The sequence below is a fragment of the Fukomys damarensis genome, unplaced genomic scaffold (assembly GCF_012274545.1).
Source record: "Fukomys damarensis isolate Sample0158 unplaced genomic scaffold, DMR_v1.0_HiC HiC_scaffold_11, whole genome shotgun sequence".
NCBI lineage: Eukaryota > Metazoa > Chordata > Mammalia > Rodentia > Bathyergidae > Fukomys > Fukomys damarensis.
In genome coordinates, this window is record NW_022900923.1 from 6,316,061 (window position 1) to 6,336,764 (window position 20,704).

The window sequence follows — 20,704 nt, forward strand, 5'->3', positions numbered from 1 at the left end:
TTTTCTTTTCTGTTTTTTGTTTGTTTGTTTGTTTGTTTAAAAGGTAGTGGAAGATTCCTTGGTGTATTTGGGTTATGTTTACCATCAGCACTGGGACATTCCAGAATTTTCCTTACCTCTGGGTCAGTCCTATCTTGTTTAGCTTTTTTCTTATTTTATAATACAATTCCTTGGGATCTAGACAAGATGCATCACTCCTTTCCTGAAATTGAACAACAAAATCAGGTAGAATATGTTTCTCTGCCAAAATGATTCTTGGCAGCAAAAGTAAAATCCTACAAAGAATTGCACAGAGAGGTTTGCTCAGATGTCCTTAAAAAAAGTTAAGTAATGAAAAGATGCACATTTTCTTTCATGTTAGTTTTTAAAAATAAGAGACATCATTTCTAAATTTATTTCTATGGTGATGTTGGTGATGATTTCTTGCCTGTGGTACAATGATTCTTCTTTGAAGCCATAATTAATATTCTTTGACAACTGCTAAAGAGAACAAAAGCCAATGAATCTCACCCTCAGGGTGTTCATGATCTAGCTGCAACCAGGCTTTAAATTTTTATCACTCCTCCTCCCTTTAAGCCATCCACATTTTCCCCTTTGTCATAAAGTTACTTTTAAGTCTTGGATGTTAAGGCACAAGGTTTTGCAGAATGTGGACCAACAACCACAGGAGTGGCAGTGTTCTGGGTTTGTCTGAGTGGAGAGCACAGATGGCTTTCTTCACTGCACCCAGTGCAAACAGTGTTGGTGAAAATCTGGGCAAAGAAAATAATTTTAAATTCTTCAAAGTCTCCCAGGCCACCAGAAGCTGTTGAAATAGGCAACCTCCCTTCTCATCGACTATATGGGGCCACAGCCGAAGAGCTTGGGAGTGCTGAGAGAAGGTGCCCCATGAATCAGTACTTGCCAACGCCATCAAGAAACAAGAAGCCATCAGAAACCTTCATGGACCCCTGGTCACCCACAGATGATGTGGGATAAACTGCCTGTGCAGGCACAGAGGTCCACACAGATTCCCAGACTATTATTTCCCAGAAAAGGTTCCAGCCACTTCCAAAGGTCATCTAGCTACTGCTGCTTCTGAGTGCCCAAGCTGCTAGCAACAGAGACAACACTGCACCTCTAACTTGGCCGTGTTATTCAAGAAAGCCGGTGTCCAGTTGATGCACTATGTTGTGCTCCACCCATACCACCCCTAAAGAGTCTGTAGATTACGCTCCTGGGGATGGGTAACCATTCTGTACATGGGTTTGTCTTTTCTGCTCACAGAACATCAGCAAGCTCCACTGGCCTGGGCCTCAGAGAACAGATCCACAGCACGGTCCCCTATATAATTCCACATCTCACTAAGAGACCCACTCACCCCTCAGTGAAGGAGAGGAGAGATGGCCCCAGGCCCCTGCCTGTGCCCACGAGATCCACTTATCCAACATGCTGTGCTCTTCAGAACAGCTTGCTTCCTAAGTCCTGAAACTGCTTTCAACAATACAACCAAAGCACCAGCTCAGAGGTTTTGCTTGTCGAGGATAAGGTGTCGTTTACTATGCACGTGAAATCAGGACCTCTAAGGAAATGTGTTCCCACTAGGAAGACACATGAGACTGGAAGCCATGATCTATCCTTCCCAATGACTCCTGGGAAGCCTTCTGCTTCCTATACTTGAGCCTTGCAGGGTCCCACATCCCAGTTACTATAGAGCGCATGACCCTGCAAGACACACTGCAGGTCCCAGTGAACTACGTTGGTTGGTATCAGGGTACTTTGAGTTCCTTGGATCCAGAGTTCAGCAGCTACAAACAGGAGACGCCATCCTGGCCAAGGTAACTGATTGGCAAGAGCACGTGGGATGGCTTTTCTGCCTTGGTGGCACAGAAGAATGTGTGTGGGACCCACGGCGTTCATTTGTGGGTCTCTTGATTCTAACTTACCCAATTGTCTCCGTAAACGGACACTAAGCCACTTTCCAGTCAGATGTTGGTATGATTATCAAGGATTTGGGGCCTTGAAAAATAAAAGTTTGGGTTACACTCTCAGGTAAGGTGCCAGTGCCTGCTAATCTTCAGGGGAATGCAATGTGAGTAGGGGCTTAAAGCAGCAGCAAGTACCAGCTGCAGCTCAAGACCAATTGCAGCAGCATGGGACATAGGTTGTTTACTATCCAGTCTCTTGTAAGTTGCCTCTCGGGAAGATTGGCCCCCTGGAACCACGAGGACCTGCTCTCCCAATATGGATGGAGAAGCGCACTCTGGTGGCCGCGGAAATGCCCTGCTTAGTACTCCCTATAATAGAACCTGCTGTGGGGAGCAGAGCTGACTAGGAACTCTCGCTCCCATTCATGCCGGGCCATGCTTCCCCAGGCTTTTCCCAGCTCACATGACAGTGTGATGTGGTTACGGGAACTCAGTCATCACAGTCATCTCTTCCTGAGTTGGGGTTTCTTTGGTGCTGAACTGTGGCTGATAGTTCCCCATCAGTCTGGTTAGGACTTTCTCAAAACTGTCCTGGGATCTGACGATCATCCTGCCCAACCCCTCCTTCCTCCCTCCTTTCATAAGTATCAGATTTACACTACCACAGAGACTTCCTTGGAAACTGGCTTCCTCCCCATTAATTCCTAAGTCTTGTGATAGGTTGAATTGTGTCACCCAAAAAAAGATTTACTGAAGTTCTAACTCCCTGGTGCCCAGGAATGTGACCCGGCTTGGAAATTGGATCTTTGCAGATGTAATCAAATTATGATGTGATCACTAGGGTGAGCTCTTCCTCTAGTATGATTACAGTCCTTAGAAGAAGAGGGAGATTTGGACAGCTCCAAGGGGAGAAGGCCATGTGCAGACCGGACCGAGGCAGCCTTAGAGTGACACTGTCATTCTCAAGGAATGCTTGGGCTGCCGGGGGGTGGAAGACATGGGAATGACTCTTCCCTAGCAGGCCCATGGCTATGCCAACGCCTTCCTTCAGACATCTAGATTCCAGAGCTGTCAGAGACAAACTCATGTTTTTTTTAAATACACTCATTTTCAGGTAGTTTGTTATGGGCATCCTGGGAAACTAATGCAAGTGTTTCTCCAAAGAAACTTCTTGCTCATGTACTTTGTTATCATGCCTTATTCTAGGAAAACCCTAATGGTGACCCTTCCATCAGGAAAAAGACAAAACCTGACCTGGGGATGCATGGATGTAGGGGCAGAAAAAGAAGGAGGAAAAGGACTTAAAATTTCCCACCTTCTTAATGTCAAAACGCCACCACCCTTTGCCAACGACATGTCACATGTCAGCTCTCCCATGGTGTCCTCGGGGATCCCCAAGATGAGCAAGGTCCTTCTTCCTGCAGGGTCCTCGGACCTCTTGTAGCATAGACCATTTGCCTCTGGGCTCTTCGTGCATCCATCTTAATGAAAGTCCGTTTAAAGCCTGGTGACCATTACTTCTAAACCGATATTACAGTACATCAGATCCATTAACATATTTATTTTAGCTCTTAGCATGTGATATCCCTCCAGAAAAAGAAAAGTTTTATTTATGTTTTCAACTAAATGGGGAAATGTGGGCTTTTGGGACACTAAGTTCTGAGAATTTGAAGCAAGCATCTGTTTAAATCATGGGTATGATGTGGCATATTGGATACATTAGAAAATGGGGGTGATGAATGTTTAGGCTGTCTAAAATAAAATATGAGGATAAGGGAGGAAGGAGCTCAGTGGTAGAGCACGTGCTCAGCATACCAGAGGCCTTAGGTTCAAAATTACTGCAAAAATTTAAAAATCTGTAAGTAATGCATAAAACTAACGCTTCCCTCATCCTATCAAGTTATGACTTTCTCTGATACACAGTTTTTATTAAGTTGTCCCTATTCTCTCATATCATTGCATCTCCAGCAAGCAGTTGTGAAGTGAGGAGCCAGGACCATTAGTCTGTGTTGGGGAAATTTGGACATTTTTACCATTGTCCCTTTGTTTTGTTTTCCCAAGTGAGCAAATGCATACAAAAATGAAGCAAATTGCTCTTGATGTTCTCGTTGCTAAGGGTCAATGCTCATCTGAAAGTGGGAACAGAGGGACATAGACTATTTGGATCTAAAGTAGATTTTTTTGAATTTATGCTTGAGGTGCATTGCCCTTTCTTCCATCCCCCAGAGGGTCATAACACACCACTTGTTTTCACATTACACGGAAAGGGATTTCGGATCTTATTAAAAAGACTCGCATGTGAACATTTTCTGATGGTAAAGTATATACACGTTGTGCAATAAAGGCAAAATTAAATATTCAGCAGGGTGCACTGCATTTAATTTAAGGAAAATGAATATAATCTTACCTCTAATATGTAGTTCTCCTTCGCTTTTACACAATGTATATCTTTAAGACATACAGGTTGAATTATGAATTATCTAAGAAGTTAGCTCACATTATCAAAACCTTGAACTTCCAACCACAATGAACTGTGAGTTTGTTGAAGGTAGCGTGAAGATTGGTTGGTTTCATGGAGAGTTCCGGTGTCTACAGATCCGGTCACTGGGGCACCATTTATTGACTCCTCTTTGGGCATGAGCTTGACCCATGATTCACTTTTAATGAATGGAATTTAAGTGAAAATAACTATGCAGGGCCTCAGAAACAGGATCAGAAGGAGCCCATGGCTTCCTGTTTACTTTCTTTTTCTCGGGTCACTCACTTGGTGGGAAACCAGCTGCCATGTCAAGAGAAAATTGGGGTGGGGTGACACTGGGACAGTGTGGAGGGGCCTGCTAGCAGCCACGTGAGCAGACATCTCTGTGGCACAGTCTTGGGCCCAGGCAACAGGCCATCTGATCACAGCCCTAGCCAGGGCTGGACTGTCACCCTACAAAAGGCGGGACACCAGGAGTCCTTCCCAGACTCCTGACCCTGAGGCTCCTTGTAAGATAACAAATGTCTGTTTCAACTCCTTCATTTTGGGATAATTTAAAGAATATGGATTCTTGGAGCATGTGGGAGACACCAGAAATTGAACCCAGGGAGCACCGAGCTGTACTCAGCTCTTTTAAAAAATGTAGCTGTATACCTAAAATGTACCAATAAAGAAAAAAGAATAAGTTTTCATTTTGAGGCAGGATCTCCCTAAGTCACCCAGACTATGTCCAACCGGCATCCTCCTGCCTCATCCTCCAGAGTAGCTGGATTATACACTACCACGCCCAGCACTAATACAATAAAGACTCCTGACTACAGGATCTCTCAAATTGCAGCTTGCTGTGCTAACTGTAGATCTCTAAGGAGTAGGACAGCAGACAGCGTCCTCACCGCCCCAAGAATCTGGAAGGCTAGCATTTCGCATATATTTTTGGAAAAGGCTGACACGGTGGTTTGAAACTTCACATTCACACTGTGAGAAAGCAGATCTGCCTGGGTAAATAACAATTTCAAAGCAGTCAATTTAGAAAGATTTGGAAAAGCCCAGAAGCCTTTGGCCAAGTAGGGAGCAAGTCAAAATCTTTGCCAGTCTTTGATCTTCTGTGAATTTCCTGCTGTGAGCAGAGTCCATGGCTGTACCAGCTTGGGAGAAAATGATCAGGACCTGATTCAGTAGGTGTCTTTCCGCTATCAGCCATTGCCGAGATAATGGGTGGGTGTCCTTCCTGGTAATGCCGCTCAGGTCCACAGCTTGGGTGTTAGAAGCTTGCAAGCTACAGATATGAAGCTGGCAGAATTCAGGGTTATTATGGAGACAGCATCCACAGCGTAAGAGGAAATGTATTTTTTTCTTTCTCTGCTGCAGCCCAGTCTTTACTGAAGGAAACAGCTTGAATTCAGACGAGGTCAAGGCTGTTTCAGGAAGGCTGCACCACTGCAACAGGTTTCTTTGGAGAACATGCAGGGTAAAGACTCAAAGAACATTTACATAGCCCACGATGCCTATAATCTCAGCAGTCTGGAAGGCTGAGGCAGGAAGATCACAAGATTCAGCTCAGCATGCAAAATTTAGCTACTTGGTAAGATTTTTTCTCAAAATGAATAGGGCTAGGGATGTAGCTAAATGTGAAGGCCCTGTGTTTAATCCCCAGTGCACCTGCAAAAGAATTTTTTACAAGATTCTCTGGGTAAAAGGATACTGAAGTAAGCTTATTTTTAAGCCATTTACCTGTAAAATTTGGCTCTAAGAATGTGAGGCCTATGGCAAAAAATCAGATGGGGTTGCTTGCTCCCTGACCACTTCTCTTGGTTATTATGGCTGCCCACAGATGGAGCGATGTAACTGTTTTAAACCATGGTGGCTCAAAGTGGCTTTCGTGCCAATCAATTTAACCCTAATCAGGGGAGCTCTTTGTTCAGGCCTTGGAATGAGTCAGGCCATTTCAGCACAAACCACAGGCTATTCTGATAGCTTCCTTTACTTTCATTTTTATTTCTTAGGTTTGAACACATTTTGGGAAATCTCTGCTCATATTCTGTAGTCTGTATCTTAGTTTCTCATTGCAGGGACAAATATCCAACACCCAGAAGTGAAAGGACAAGTCTGCTCCGGCTCGCAGGTGAGAGGGTTCAGTCCATAGTCAGCTTGGCTCCAAGGCAGGGTGGCACAGCAGAAGAGAAGCAACTCATGGCATGGTGCACAGGAAGCAGGGAGAGATCAAGGGAGGAGGAGGGAGGTTTAGCTTCTAGGCTATGCCCCAGTGAGCAGCTTCTCTAACCAGGCCTCACCTCCCAACATCACAGTTAGCTATGAATTCATTGCTGGGCTACTCCACCGGTGAGTATCACTGCAGCATAATCCAATCACTTCCCCTATGCCCCACCTATGAGTGCCCAAGACTTTGGCAGGACATCTAGCTATAAACCATAACATTCCACCCCTGGCCTCCAAAAGACTCGTGTGCATCCCTTCACAGAAAACATATTTATTCCACCTGCAAGAGTTGCCAAATTCCTAACAGTTTCACCATTGCTGAAAAGTCCACATCCAAAGTCTTTCTGAGATTTAAGGCAAACACTTAGCTGCAAGCCCTTGTTAAAACGAAAAGGAAAAATAAACACTGAGGAAATGCAATAGCACAGGATGAACGTGCCCATTCCAAAGAGGAGAAATTGGGAGGTAGAAAGGATTGGGAGCAAAGCAAGACAGAAACCCAGCAAGGCAAACTTTAAACTCTATATCCAGCACCCTGGGCAAACTGTAGAGAGACTGCAGCTCCAAATTTGGGTGGCTCTGCTCCATGGCACTGCCAGTGGTTGTAGTCATCATGGCCTCTCTCTTGGGCCAGCTCTGCTTACTCCTTGAGCCTTTCCTCATATGATCCATGCTCCTGGCTTTCCCAACACCCTGGGGTCTCCACTGCACTAGCAGTTTCACTCTCACAGCTTTGCATACTGCACAGCCTCCCAGACCTTCTTCTGAAATATGGGTGAAAGCCTCTCTGACCCCCAAACTCTTACATTTTGCACACACATAAGCCCAGCACCCATGGATGGCACTGAGTCCTTTTGCATCTCCAAGTGGCTGCAGAGGCCTCTGAGTGACTGGATGGCTGTGTACAGAGAACTGAACCCTGGGGAATGAATTCCCATTCCCTAAGCTGGCATCATTTTGGAGCACAGTGCTCTGGTGCTCTCTGCTTGGAGCAAAGTATTTTACTTTTTCTCCTGTGGGTCTGTGAAGGGTAGGAACAGATTCTACCATGGAAAGGCTTTGTTTTCGGGGGGCATAGATACCCTGTCTCATCCTAACCAAATAGAACCACGTCACACTCTATGTCTCAAGATATCAAGAGTCATATAACTGGCTCAGAGTCATTCCTTTAAAAGGAAAACAGCTATATTCCTTTCACCATGGATGTGAACTTCTGTTCCAATAGATAATTTCTACAGGCGTCTTCAAAACAGAGCCTGAGCCTGGAATGCAGGCAAATGGGATATTTAGAGTGTGCACTAAGGAGAAAGAGGGGAGAGGAAGTCACCAGGTGAAGGTGTCGTCTCAGTCTGGCCCTATAGCATGCTGCTGGGGAGCATTCGTTTCACCACAGAGAGGATGGCGCCTAAAGGCATAGCTGGCTGTCTTTGGTCGTTTGGGGGTCAATTATGGGCTGTGTGCTGCCCACAGTGGAGCCTCTGTAATCTCCCAGTGGGTGGCTTCTGATCCAGTGAGTGCTCCCCAGAAAAAGGGGCTGCCCTGAACTTTTGGCATCTACCACTCAGAGAAGTTAGCAATGGGGCCACCAACCTACCAAGGGCTTGAGCAGAAAGAGTCTACTAGTGTTGTCGTCACGTGTCTTCACTTGTGTTTTCCTGGTTCAGTGAGTTAAGTATTTATCAAGAAGAGATGTCCTGGGACTGTGTGTGTTATGGTTTAGATCTTGATTGTTCCCTTAAGTCTCAAGGGCTCAGTGGTGGGAATTTTGGAAGGTGAATGGATTATGTGGATTATAAGGGCACGGTATTCAGCAGTGGATCTAGGCCAGCATCCTGTGTGCTCCTGCAGGCCCATCAATGGGCAGCTTTGAGGCTGTGCCTGGCAGGCCACATGGGAAAAGCTGCCCTTCCCACATCCAAGCAGGCGTGTGGCCAGCTACAGTCAAAAGCCCAGGTCCAGGAGCCTCTCCTTGGAGACCTTCTTCTTAGGCATTTTTCTCCCCTTTGATTTAGTCATTTTCCAGTCTTCACCCTCTGGAGTCCACGACAAGGCAGAAGCCTTGAGTTCAAGCTTTGGGTTAGTCAACTTTCTGGGTCAGTGACAAAACATCTGAGATAAATAAATTTGAAAGAGGATTTATTTTGGCTCATGGTTTCAGAGGTTTCAGTTCTTGGTCACTCAGCCCTGGTGCCTTTGAGGTCTTGGTGAAGCAGCACATCAGGACAGGGAGCATGTGGTAGAGTACAGCTGTTTCCCTCAGGGCAACCAGGAGGCAAAGAGAGAGGAAGTCAGAGGTCTCCATATCTCCTTCGAGGCCACTCCCTCAATGACCTCACTTCCTTCCGGGAGGCCGCACATCCCAATAGCACCACGGGCTGGTGATTGAGCATTCAATGCTTGAGACTTTGGGACGTGTTCTAGACCCAAGCCATAGCAAGGCTGCTCAGCACTGAATCTACTCCTCTCCCCTGTGAGACGAGTCCTCTGATTCTCATTCAGCTCCATTCCATGAAGAAAATGGAACCACATGCCTTTCCTTTCTTTTACCAGGAAGTGAAGTAGGTTTAGTTGTTAAATTTTGGTTCTTTGTCCTAATTGATCACCTCAGTGTATGGCAGCTGGGACCCTTCACCATCCAACTCAGTCAATCTTTTTAGCCTCCTTTGCTTGTATTTATCAAGTGTGTCCTTGTGAATTGAATCCTACTTAGCAAACACTTATAGAGTCCTCGGAATGTTCCAGAGATTGCATCTAACACTTCACATGTATTGGTTCATTTGGATCTCAGAATAATACCAAGAAATGGAACTTCATTTTATATATAGGGAAAGTGAGGCAGACAGATGTTGGAAAATGAAAGAAAAATTGCCAGGAGTGTAGCAGGGTAGAAGGCTGACCTCCAGCCAGCCAACTGCACACCGTGTGTTCTCTGCCATTTTGCGGTACCACCCCCTGCTCACCCTGCTCCACTTAGCTCACACAAACAACACACCAGTGTTTAACCAAGCCTCACCTTTGTTTGTTCAGACTCACAACTTTGCACTTGTGAGGCAGGCAGGGTGCCACTGAGCTAAATCTTCCACCCCCTTTTCATTCATTTTAAAGCACCCACTATGTGTATTTTCTAGTATCTGGGAATAAAATGGTATGCTACAACAGACTGCATACAAATAATAATCAGATAAATTAGTGGTGAGCACCTCATTATAACCTGAATGAAGGGAACAGAATTTTACAGAGACTGTCACAAAGGTATCTGTGGTGTCAGGCAAGGTTTATCAAAGAAAATGATACTTGATTCCAGTTCTCAAAGATGACTCAGAGTTTAGTAGGTGAAAAAAGTTGGGGCGTAAACAGAGGACAATCATTCCAGGCAAAGAGAACATCTACCTATCTTCCAGGCAGAAGACAGTGATCCAGAGCAAATGACAGAGAGGAGGGAATGATACAAGATGCCTTTGAAGACAATGGCATTCACTGTATCAGAAGCAGAAAACAGGTTCTGTTTGACTTAAATATTTTCCAATTCTTTGTGCCTTGCTGTATTGCCCAGAATATGGACTGTGTTGGTCAGATATTCTCTACATCCTAGAAAGAAATGTTGATCCTCTCACTACTGGAGGGGGTGTTCCATGGATGTCAGTCAACTTCAAAAAGAAAAGAAAGAATGTAAACCGAAAAACGACCTTGCGAGCCATTTGAAGGACTCAGGCCTTCTTTCTAAAATAATGAAAGACAAGTAACAGGATTAAAGTGGAGAATGATCTGATCAGGTTTGAATATTAAACATAGCACCTTTAATGACAGGAGGAGAGAATGATACAAAGGTTGTTGGTAACAAGGGAAGGAAAGATTGTTGGTGGCATAGAGCAAGGTAATGGCTGTGTACAAATTCAAGACTTATTTAGGACACAAGTCAGTAGACCTTAGTGACAGAGGAAGGTGTGGAGATGAGGAAGAGAAAGCCGAAAAGCATGATTTCTCAGCCAGAGAGCTGGTGGTGCAGTCTCTGAAATACATGTCACCAGACGGTGGCCCTCACCAGGGAAGGCGAGGGGAGCCTCAGCTAAGTCAAGGTACCAGAAGGAGTGGAGCAATCGGAGGGGAGTTAGCTCGGGGGATCCGAGCCCCAGAGGGAAGTTCAAGTAGAAGAGTTCTCAGTAAGCAGAATAAAAACTAGCTAGTGGGATTTGGGTGAATGCACAGAACTACTTTAGCAAGAAACACCAAAGCAAAAGAAACAAATGGCTACAACTTGAACCATGCCCCTCAAAGTGGAAATAGCTTATGAAGCTCGTACCCGGGAAACAATAAATGGTTTTACGAATATTAAAAGTAGCAAAAGCTGGGGCTTGGTGAACCAATAGCACTCAGTTCAAACAAAAGACCAGCATCAACATTCCTGGTCCTTGGAAGAAATCCTCACCTTTGAGGAAGGAGCGGTTGAGTTTGTGGTCGGGGAAAATAATACAACGAAGGAGATATAAATCTCCAAGGTGGGCTGTGAATGAAGGAAGCAAGCAGAGCTTATGGCACTTTCCTCTTACAAATCACCCTGCAGGGCTCCTCTGGAAAGGAACTGGTCACTCCGTGCTCCCTGGAACGGACACATGAGCATGTTCAAAGCTGGTGAGTTCCATCAGAAAAGAACATTTCAGTAAACTCACGCTAAAGCAAAACAAATCATATATTAATTTTAATAGTTAAGAGAGTCAAATAGAGACAACTTTATACAACAACCAATTTATACTCACACTTTGATATGAAATGCAAATCACAAATAAGTTATGATTTTATGAGAACAGCAGAACTGCAAAGAAGAAAGACACAAACAGAAGTTGATCTAGACCTTTAGCACTCAGGCATAAATAGAATCTCAAGTCTTCAGAATGTCTAAGTTTGGTTTTTCGTTTTCCATCAGAAATTTATTTTCTTTAGTCTTTTTTAACTTTCCAATTCAAGAGTCCAAGAATTATGCTGATGTTTGACATATATAGGATTGGATATCTCTTAAGTGTCACCTGTTACACGGAATTTGAGAAAGAAACAAAGCCCAAACAGTGCTTCTTTTCCTGTTTCTTTGTTCTTTCTTTTTGGAAGGCCAAGATGCACACTATTCAATTCCCTTTTGGCTTCAGAAATTTCTTTTTCCTTCGTTGCAAAGGTGAAATATTATTGGCGAAAAGTGTGCGGCATAAAATATGGAAGAAAGTATACAGATCTCTGCAGAAAAAAAAGCAGGAAATCTAAAAGAATCCTTTTTACCTTTAGTAGTTTGAGGCTGGAAAAAGAGCATAGCTAGAATCCATGTCTAAGAACACAGATTAGTGTATTCCTGCTCTGTCTGTTTCTAACATTTAATTTTTCTTCAGGGCAAAACTACTTAATCTTACAGTAGCCTATGAGGAAAGTAAACTCACTAGAAAAGTGCAGGCTATGTTAAGATCATTACCAACAGTCTTCCCATAAGAATTAATAATTAATCTTGAGAATATAGAAGTGGTGTCAGTTGATGCAATACATGGGTTAGGACAATGTCAGGGCCAGTTTTCAGATCTTTATTGAGCATCAGGTTAAGAATGAATCAGCACATTTTTGTGGGATGCTGACAAGGCAAACAGTTCATGTACTGGAGGTATAAGGTCTAGCAGACTAGTTGGCAACTGCCTACTTGAAGCTTCAATTCTACCAGGAAGCTTTATTATCTTTCTCTAATAAAAAATAACTAGTTGCTTCTGTTCAGCATTCAGGCTACTTCAGTGACAAGGCAAGGTCTAACAATGATAAAATATGATAGAAAAATATAATGTAAGGGAACATTCTTGAGCTCATACGCTATTTCAAAAATCGTATTTCACAAATGAATTTCAGCATCTTTACTTTTTATTAATAGCCTCCAAAGAAAGAATTTGCTTATTTGCTAAGGGAATTACTACTACATCAAAAATATTTCTTGAATATTTTGAATGAAAGAGCCACAAACATTCAGTGTGAAAAGTGGCATCCTCTAGCTCCACTCAGCTAGAATCAGACCTAAGTTCTCAGCAGCAAGCAGGACACTCAGAAAATGCTGACTTTAATTACAAACTTTATTCATCAATGCAATTCACAGTTTATACATGGTGTGTTCCACCATATGAACTTTCGGAACAGATACCCAGGAGATGAGTGTAGCTTCCTCTCTAAAAGAGCCTGACTTTCTAAACTTTTGGTTAGAAGTTTTTAGATTTATAAAAGTACCTTCCACAAGTTAAATGAGTATGTACATTTCTACCTTAAATTTAAACTTGGGAAAATAAGCATCTATTGGTTTGTTTTTGAAGGTTCTGGGTTTATTTTCTTAAGACCCTCACCTGTGTGCCACCTGTTGGGATGCTCCTACCCCAACTCTCAAGAGAGAGTAAAAGAGCTCTGTTTTGCAATTATATTCAAGGAAGTTATTTTCCTGCCTCAATTTAAAAATTATCAATGTCCAGCAGACCTAAGTATGAAAATAGAGGGAAAGGGTAGCATTTGCTGGATTTTTTTTTTTTCTGAATCGTGGGGACATCTAAAGAATTAAAGATATAACATTAAACTAAAGAGGATTACCAGCCTGTTCTATCTTAAAAAAAGACTCTTGATATTTATCTTGTGCTAGAACAGCATTTTCTCTAATGCCAGAGATGAATTGAGTCTGCAATCTGTATTTTCTCCATGTGCAAAATCACAGTGATCCTAGCTTCAGCTTGATTTGTCACAGTGCAAAGTGACAAGGGAGCCGGAAGGCTGGGCCTGTCCCTCCACGCTCTGAGCAGGGCCTCCCTTTCATTTGGCAAAAGTCACTCGGGAGAACGAAATCCTAGTCTTTCAGACATTAAAAAGCAAAAGAAGCTGGCAGTATAATGTTTTTAACACATAGTTTTGCTATTTTCATTTCGTGACAATGAATTCATTCCAAGTGTTTCTGATCTCCTCTAGTAATACCTATGTTTAAGTTTTCTTCCAACTGATATATAATAAACTCTCCTTTGCCTTTAAAAATGTATAGTTATTAATCAATGACAGATTCCAAATACTGCCAGGAAAAAGGGACAGTTTGTGAGCAGCCAGGGCTACCGGCTTGGTAATAATTACACCGTACACACGTACCACGGGTACCTGAGTCAAATAAATACTCCGAGGGGCCACCTCTGCACCTCCTTTCTCTGCAGTGCCTGTATCACTAGTTTCTGAGTGCTGCTTCACTGTTCCTTCTTCGGGGGTCACCAACTCAGTCCTCTGACACACTGTGTCCAGCAAGGGGTAAGGTTCAGCCTCTACCTCGGAGGCAGCCTGGGGAGGGCGGGAAGGAGAAACCACACGCGAGCTAGAGAGGCTCTGTTTCTTCATAAGATAAGGCACTGACAGAAAATTTCTTAGGTAAAAGGCTGCATAAGAATTTCTTGCCATTTACAAAAAGAAATGTTGTCATCCAGAAATGGTCCGTATCTAGGCTCAGTTAGGTGGACCCTGAAAAGTTAGAGACTGGTCTTTCCAAGCTACATCATTACCAAAGGCGGTTCGAATTCACTCTGAGGCCTTATGGCACATCAGGGGGAAGGGGAGGAAAACAGTCTGGGCACAGAAAGGCATCGGACCTCGCTTGTCTTTCCACCGGTCAAAGGGAGCGGAGTTTTCCCGAAGCACCCTCCGAAAGAGTGCTGCTTCAGGGTTCGAGTCTCTCAGTGGCAGATGACCGTGATGGGTGTATCTACTGGCTTCCCTTGGGAGCTCATGCACAATGCTTAAACTGCTACCGGCAACAGTCATAAAGCGCACAGAGAAGTCCTCACCTAGGGCTAGGGCTAAGGCTCTTCTGAACCAAGGGCTACTTGATGTTCTCAATCACAGCGATCTCTTCGCCTGCACAGTGCGGCGTCAAGCCGTTCAGATAGATGCTCTCAGTCTTCAGCAAGGGAGGCAGGACTTCCCTCTCGCTGGTCAGGTGGTTCACCGACAGGGTCCTCCTGCACGGGGTCAGCTCCTGGTTGTGGTTCCCCGCCAGCTCTGCAGACAGCTTCCTCTTAATGGAAGTGGCTCGCTGGAACTTGTCGTAGATCTCCACGCTCAGCCTCCTCCGTGTTTCTTTGAACTCGGCCGTGACATTGGCTGTCCACTCGGCCGCATGGGCCCTGAACTCTCCCACCTGGAGCACAGAAACCGAGAAGAGAGAAGGAAAGGTCAGCAACAACGGTCAGCACTATGTGTGCTTTATCTTCTGATCATGTTATTCGAAAGAAGATTGGAAACTGGAAGGAGTACTGCACACCTGCAATCTCAGCACTCTGAAAGGCTGAGGCAAGAGAATCCCAAGTTCGAGCCCAGTCTGGGGCAATTTAATGACTTGGGAAGACCCTGTTCCAAAATTTAAAAAGAACGAGGGAACATAGCTCAGTATAGCTCAGTGCAAAGGCCCAAGTTCAATCCACAGTACCACAAAAGAAGACAGAAAAGAAAAATAAATGTACTGTACACCTAAAAAGTATCAATAAACTTAATGAAAAAAAGACACGTAGGAGCCTTTTCTAAAAGTGAAAATCTGAAAGTTAATGTAATTAGGCAAATTGAACAGAACATGATTCTATGATTCTATAAATCAAATTATTTATCAGAGGCACGAGCCACAGTTGTATTTTGTACATGAATCCTGCCTTAGAAACTCCACGAGATTTAAGAAGAAAATCTCCCAATGTTCTGGGAAACACTTGGAGTATTTTTATGCATTTCATCTGTGTGTAATGTAGAGAAGAATTTGGTGACAGAAAAGACAGCGAGACAGCAGACGCCAGAGAGCAGGGGAAGAGTCTGGAACATGTGCCCGGCTGACCCAGATGAGCTTTGTTTGCTCCGGGTGGAACGCAAGATTCAGGGCTCGGAAGTGGTGTGTGCAGGACCTTGTGCCCAACCTCAGACTGGTCACTTAAAAATTCCGTTTCGGAAATATGCAATAAAATATTTTGCTTCTACTCTCCGGGAAAGCAAAGAAATGAAGACAGGCACGTCTGCTTGAGCTTGGGGAATAATGAAGGCCATGGCAAGGTTTCTCAAAGAAGGTTGTAGGATCAGGGAAGCGACTCCCCCTGTCTGAGCCACCAGGTCCTCTCAGCAGGCCTGAGACTGCCTTGCTCACCAGATCGGGCACCATGTGACTGCTGGCTCTTCCTCAAAGTCCAAATGACCACAAAAGGTCAGCATTCTGAATCTACTCAAGACATGGAGGCAGCCGGGACGGCTCAAGGACACTCACAGAAGAGGACTCCAGAAGTGCTTCAGAGGGCAGTGAGAATGATAGGCTAAGTGTTTGAAATGCGGGAGAGGATTCTGACAAGGACTGATGGCAATGCGTCTTTTATTGTAATTGATTTGTGCAAATTTTTAATGTTCACTGTAGTTTTCATCATACTTTGTAGATACAGGAGCAGAATAAGAACAAACATGCCTGGAGGAAAGGACATGGCGCGTCCACGATCACATATGCACACACGTTTGGTGATCTACTTCTAATTTTAAAAGGTCCTTTATTCCCTACACGTATTGTCCCAACAGGAGGCAAGTGCTTGTTATCTGGTCTGGCTCTGAAAAAAGCAAAGCTTGGAAGATGAGAACTCTGCAGCCACACAATCGGGACCATCAACACTTCTTGTGTCCTAACCACTCAGGTGTCTTAGAGAGAGCTCACAGGACTAGAGCTGTGAATTCACAGCCATCTAGCCAGGGCACACTTACTGTTCCCATAAGGTACCCTGTCCACCCTGCTTAGATAGGGAACAGATCATGAAATCTTTCCCTGCTCTGGGGGACTCAGGTGGAGAGGAACGCTACTTACGAGTGGTAATCCATAACGGCCCCCTACAAAACCTAAACACTTACAAACAACTCCCCTTCGGTACGTACTATTCTTCCATTTTATAACTAGCTCTCTTTCTGCTTAGTCTAAGAGTTCTTGAGATCAGAGTGCACACCACATTCGGTGGTGGCACAGGGAGGGCATTCAAGAGAAGTTGGTTGAACTTCATTTAATGCATGAACACTCTTGAGTTTTTCAGATAAATTTTGTTATAAAAAGTTGTTTCTCTACCAGTTTCACCTTAATTTTAAAAATAGCCACATGCTTGAAGACTGTACGCAAATAAAACAAGAAACCACTTATAGCATGATACTGAAAAAACAGGTACCCTGTTCCAATGTGCTACTTAATTCTGCTATTTTACATTATAAGTCAATAATTCTGAGTAGTTTAAAGTTTGTAGTTTATAATAAAACAGTGATTATTAATAAAAACCAAATAACACATTGGACCCCAACTCCTATTTTAACATTGATTTTATATAAAAGGAATGAATCTATTTTATTTCAGAAGTCATAATTTTCTAAACGAAAAAAGAACAAGTACTAGTACAGTGCTTTCTATGATCAGATTTCCCTAGGAAGAAGGTTAATGTAATGGAGAAGACGACATAATCTACATTTTTGTTAAAATAAATGTCAAAAAATGGTATGAGAATCAGAAAATCAATTTATTTGGATATGTAGTGGTTAACCACAAAGAGTCACCTGCTTGGAGGATGTTCATCTAAGTTCCTAAGCCATGCTTCACGCTTGGACATGAGCTGATGGCCAGCGGGAAGGAGACCTACTCCCTCAACTTCAATTTGGTTACCAGCCTCTTCCCTTACAACTCATCCTCTATGAGCAGGAAGGCTGCTGAACCTCCCAGAACCTGCCTCCCTTTTCCTTTGTGATGGGCTCCTCTTTCTTATCTTAAAAGTTTTATTAATTATAAAAGTCACAGGCTTTGCTTATCAAAATTCAAATGTCAATCTTTTTCATTGGTAGTTTTCTGTCTTCTCCAAAGAGAATATAAGTTCTATACACAGCCTCAGTACCTGGTACCTGATATGCAGCAGACTTCCAGTAAACATATGGGAAATTAGCAAATATTCCACTGAAAATACGTATACTCTGTAGTCACGCACCTCGATGATGACAATCAGCAGTTGTGCAGCTCACACACTGCCAACTGGTTTTCTTTTCTCCATATGAACTCGTCTTACTGTTAACACTTTGGAAAATGTGGTTTTATATTAAACAAGTGCTTTGCAAAAGATTGGTATCCAATGTGGTCCTCTTTGCCTGTTAATAGGCGTCGTTCTAGATCATGGTTCTGATCCGCTGCTTATCATCCCCATGATAACAGCTATACTTAATTTAATCATTTGTAATATATGGACATTTGGGTGGATTTTTTATATGTGTGCTATTAGGAATAACATTTCCGTGGAAATTCTTGTACCTATGTCTTGGTTAATGAACACTAGTTATTACTATCAATGGGAACACTGGGTCAAAAGATAGGAAGATCTCCCAACTTTTCAGATCCTGAAATTTTCGTCTGATTTTCCCAGAGAGGCAAAAGAATGTGCTGGAGCTAGATCTTTGTATTGAATCCTAGTTCTGCCACATCTTCACTGTGTGCCTGTGTTTTTTAACCTTTCTAGACTCAGTACTTCTGTAAAAAGGGGGAAACAACAGAATCATCCTCATAGAGCTGTTACAACAAACAAGTTAATATTTACAAAAGAGCAATGTCTAGCACATAGAAGGTATGACACAGACATAAACAATCACACGATCTCATACATAAGCCAATGATTATGGTTAGAGTCTTCCTTATTATTAGTACTTATTGAGTATCATGTTCAGATCCAGGGTTCCCAACAGCCTCTATATTTCTCTTCTGCATATGCAGGTGGAAACTCTATCTTTCCATGGCAAAAGCATCTGTTTATTGTTACCTTTATAGAAAGTCAAATATTTTGGTCATCATTTTATTGCAACTTAAAACTGAAGTGGTCACAATAGATTGGACAAAGATTGAAAGCCTTCTTTAGCCACTGTCTGAACATATTCAAGAAGCAAAATTTTATGATTGACCAGACTGCACTAATTATGCACAAAACTCTCCCTAGAGCCAAGTGCTTTCACACATTAGTGAGGCCTGCTAATTAGGAAGAGGCGAAATGCAAGAAAAATTCAGAATTGTTCAAGTCTATAAATTTCTCTCTGGCAGAGGCAGGTATTTTCCTCCACCCTGGAGAACGTGCTTTTCCTGACTTTCACAGCCTTCCCAAGGGTGCAGAAGATGCCTCCGGAGGTGAGGGGAGACCTTGTTCTATGGTCACATTCCACCTGGCCACAGCCAACCCATTTCACCTCTTTCCAGTTTCAGATTCATTACTATAAGTAAAGGAGAATAAACTACTTCACAACAGAAAGAAATGAGATATGTGTACTTAAAATATAAAGGACTCTACAATTACTAATTATATCAAGGCTAGTGTTGATGGTATGGTTTTGCAAGGTAGCATCACTATTTATTAATTCCAAGGACCGACTCTTTTGGAGCAGTGCAAAGCAACTTCACACTGTACAGAAATCCACTCTATAGCAGGTCACATTCAAGTAAGGTAACAGTTTTAATTTCCTAAAGATGCTGAGAACAATGAACTAACTCCTGAAAGCATGCCCTCTGACTACTCATGTAAGCCTCTCCTGTGTGTGTTCCCTCTTTGTCCTGCTCTGTCTTTTTACTATTTGCCACAACACTGGGCTTAAGGAACTCAAAGTTTGAAAATAAGAATGAAACAGAAACCCTCCAAAACCAAATCAAGGACAAGAAACAAAAATCGTGTATTACATTACTTTGAAGAAAAAGTAAACTTTATACAAATGTTCACCATCATGTATACATCAGTAATCAAATAACATACAGTGCCCTAAACTACACTTCAGGACTAAAGATGCTTTGGTTTTCAAAGAAATTAAAAAATAACTTCCTGAGAATATCATATTCACATAACTGAAATTATTCTGGGTGGAAATGTTATTGCTTGTGGTATTCTGGTAATATAAGAAAATGGAAAGACTTCCCTTGCTCCGGGGTCGAAAGAACCAACATAGCGAAAATGGCCATACTTCCAAAACAGCTATACAGATTCAATGCAATCCCAATTGATATCCCAACAGTATATTTCACTGAACTAGAGAAAACAATCCAAAAATTCATTTGGAATCAGAAAAGACCTAGAATACCAAACGCAATTTTAGGCAACAGAGACATGGCAGGGGGTTTCACAATCGATCCAACTTGAAACCATACTACAAAGTCACTGTGATAAAAACAGCATGATACTGGCAAAGAAACACACCTGAAGATCAGTGGAATAGATTAGAAGATGAAGAAACAACTCCAGACATACTCAACTACCTCATCTCTGACAAAGGAACCAAACACCTTCTCTAGAGGAAAGACAGCCTCTTTAATAAATAGTATTGGAAAAACTGAATTTCAACTTGCCAAAGATTAAAACTAGACCCCTATCTTTCACCATGCACTAAACTAAAATTCAAGTGGATTAAAGATCTAAATATTAAAACAGAAACTCTAAACTCGCTGGAAGATAAGTTAGGTAGAACTCTCAAAGACATTAGCATAGGAAAAGACTTTATGAACAAATCCTCAGTAGCACAGGAACTAGCAAAAAGAATCAACAATGGGATCTCATCTTTTTAAAAAACTTCTGCCCTGCAAGAGAAACCACCAACAGAGTAAGAGACGATCTACAATGTGGAAAAAAAAATTTACCAGCCACTCCTCAGACAAAGGTCTATCTAAAGCATATAAAGAACTAAAAAAAAAAAATCAGATCTCCCAAATATAAAGACTCGATTCAAACTGGACATCTGAAGTGAACAGACATTTCTCACAAAGAAGTAAATGCAGCAAATAAATATATGAAAAATGTTCAACATCACTGGTCACCTGAGAAATGCAGATGAAAACAACAATGAGATTCCACCTCACCCCAGGAAGAATGGCTGCTATCAAGAAATCAACCAATAACAAATGTTGGTGGGGTTATGGGGAGCAAGGAACCCTTCTCCATTGTTGGTGGAAGCGAAGACTGGTGAAACCACTGTGGAAGTCAATATGGAGATACCTCAAAAAACTATGATTAGAGGTCCCATTTGACCCAGCTATCCCTCTGCTGGGTATCTCCCCAAAAGAATGAAAAAGAAA

General features: G+C 42.8%; 1 protein-coding gene across 3 annotated transcripts in view; it reads right to left on the reverse strand.

Moving 5' to 3' along the window:
• Positions 1-12,674: 12,674 nt before the first annotated feature.
• Positions 12,675-20,704, reverse strand: part of Kcnk2 (potassium two pore domain channel subfamily K member 2) — a 173,750-nt gene continuing 165,720 nt past the window's right edge. For all 3 annotated transcript variants that reach the window (XM_033762040.1, XM_019210455.1, XM_033762041.1), the window contains one exon: positions 12,675-14,770. In XM_033762040.1, coding sequence (XP_033617931.1) covers positions 14,453-14,770 — 318 coding nt within the window. In that variant the 3' untranslated portion in view covers positions 12,675-14,452. The remainder of the gene's footprint in view (positions 14,771-20,704) is intronic.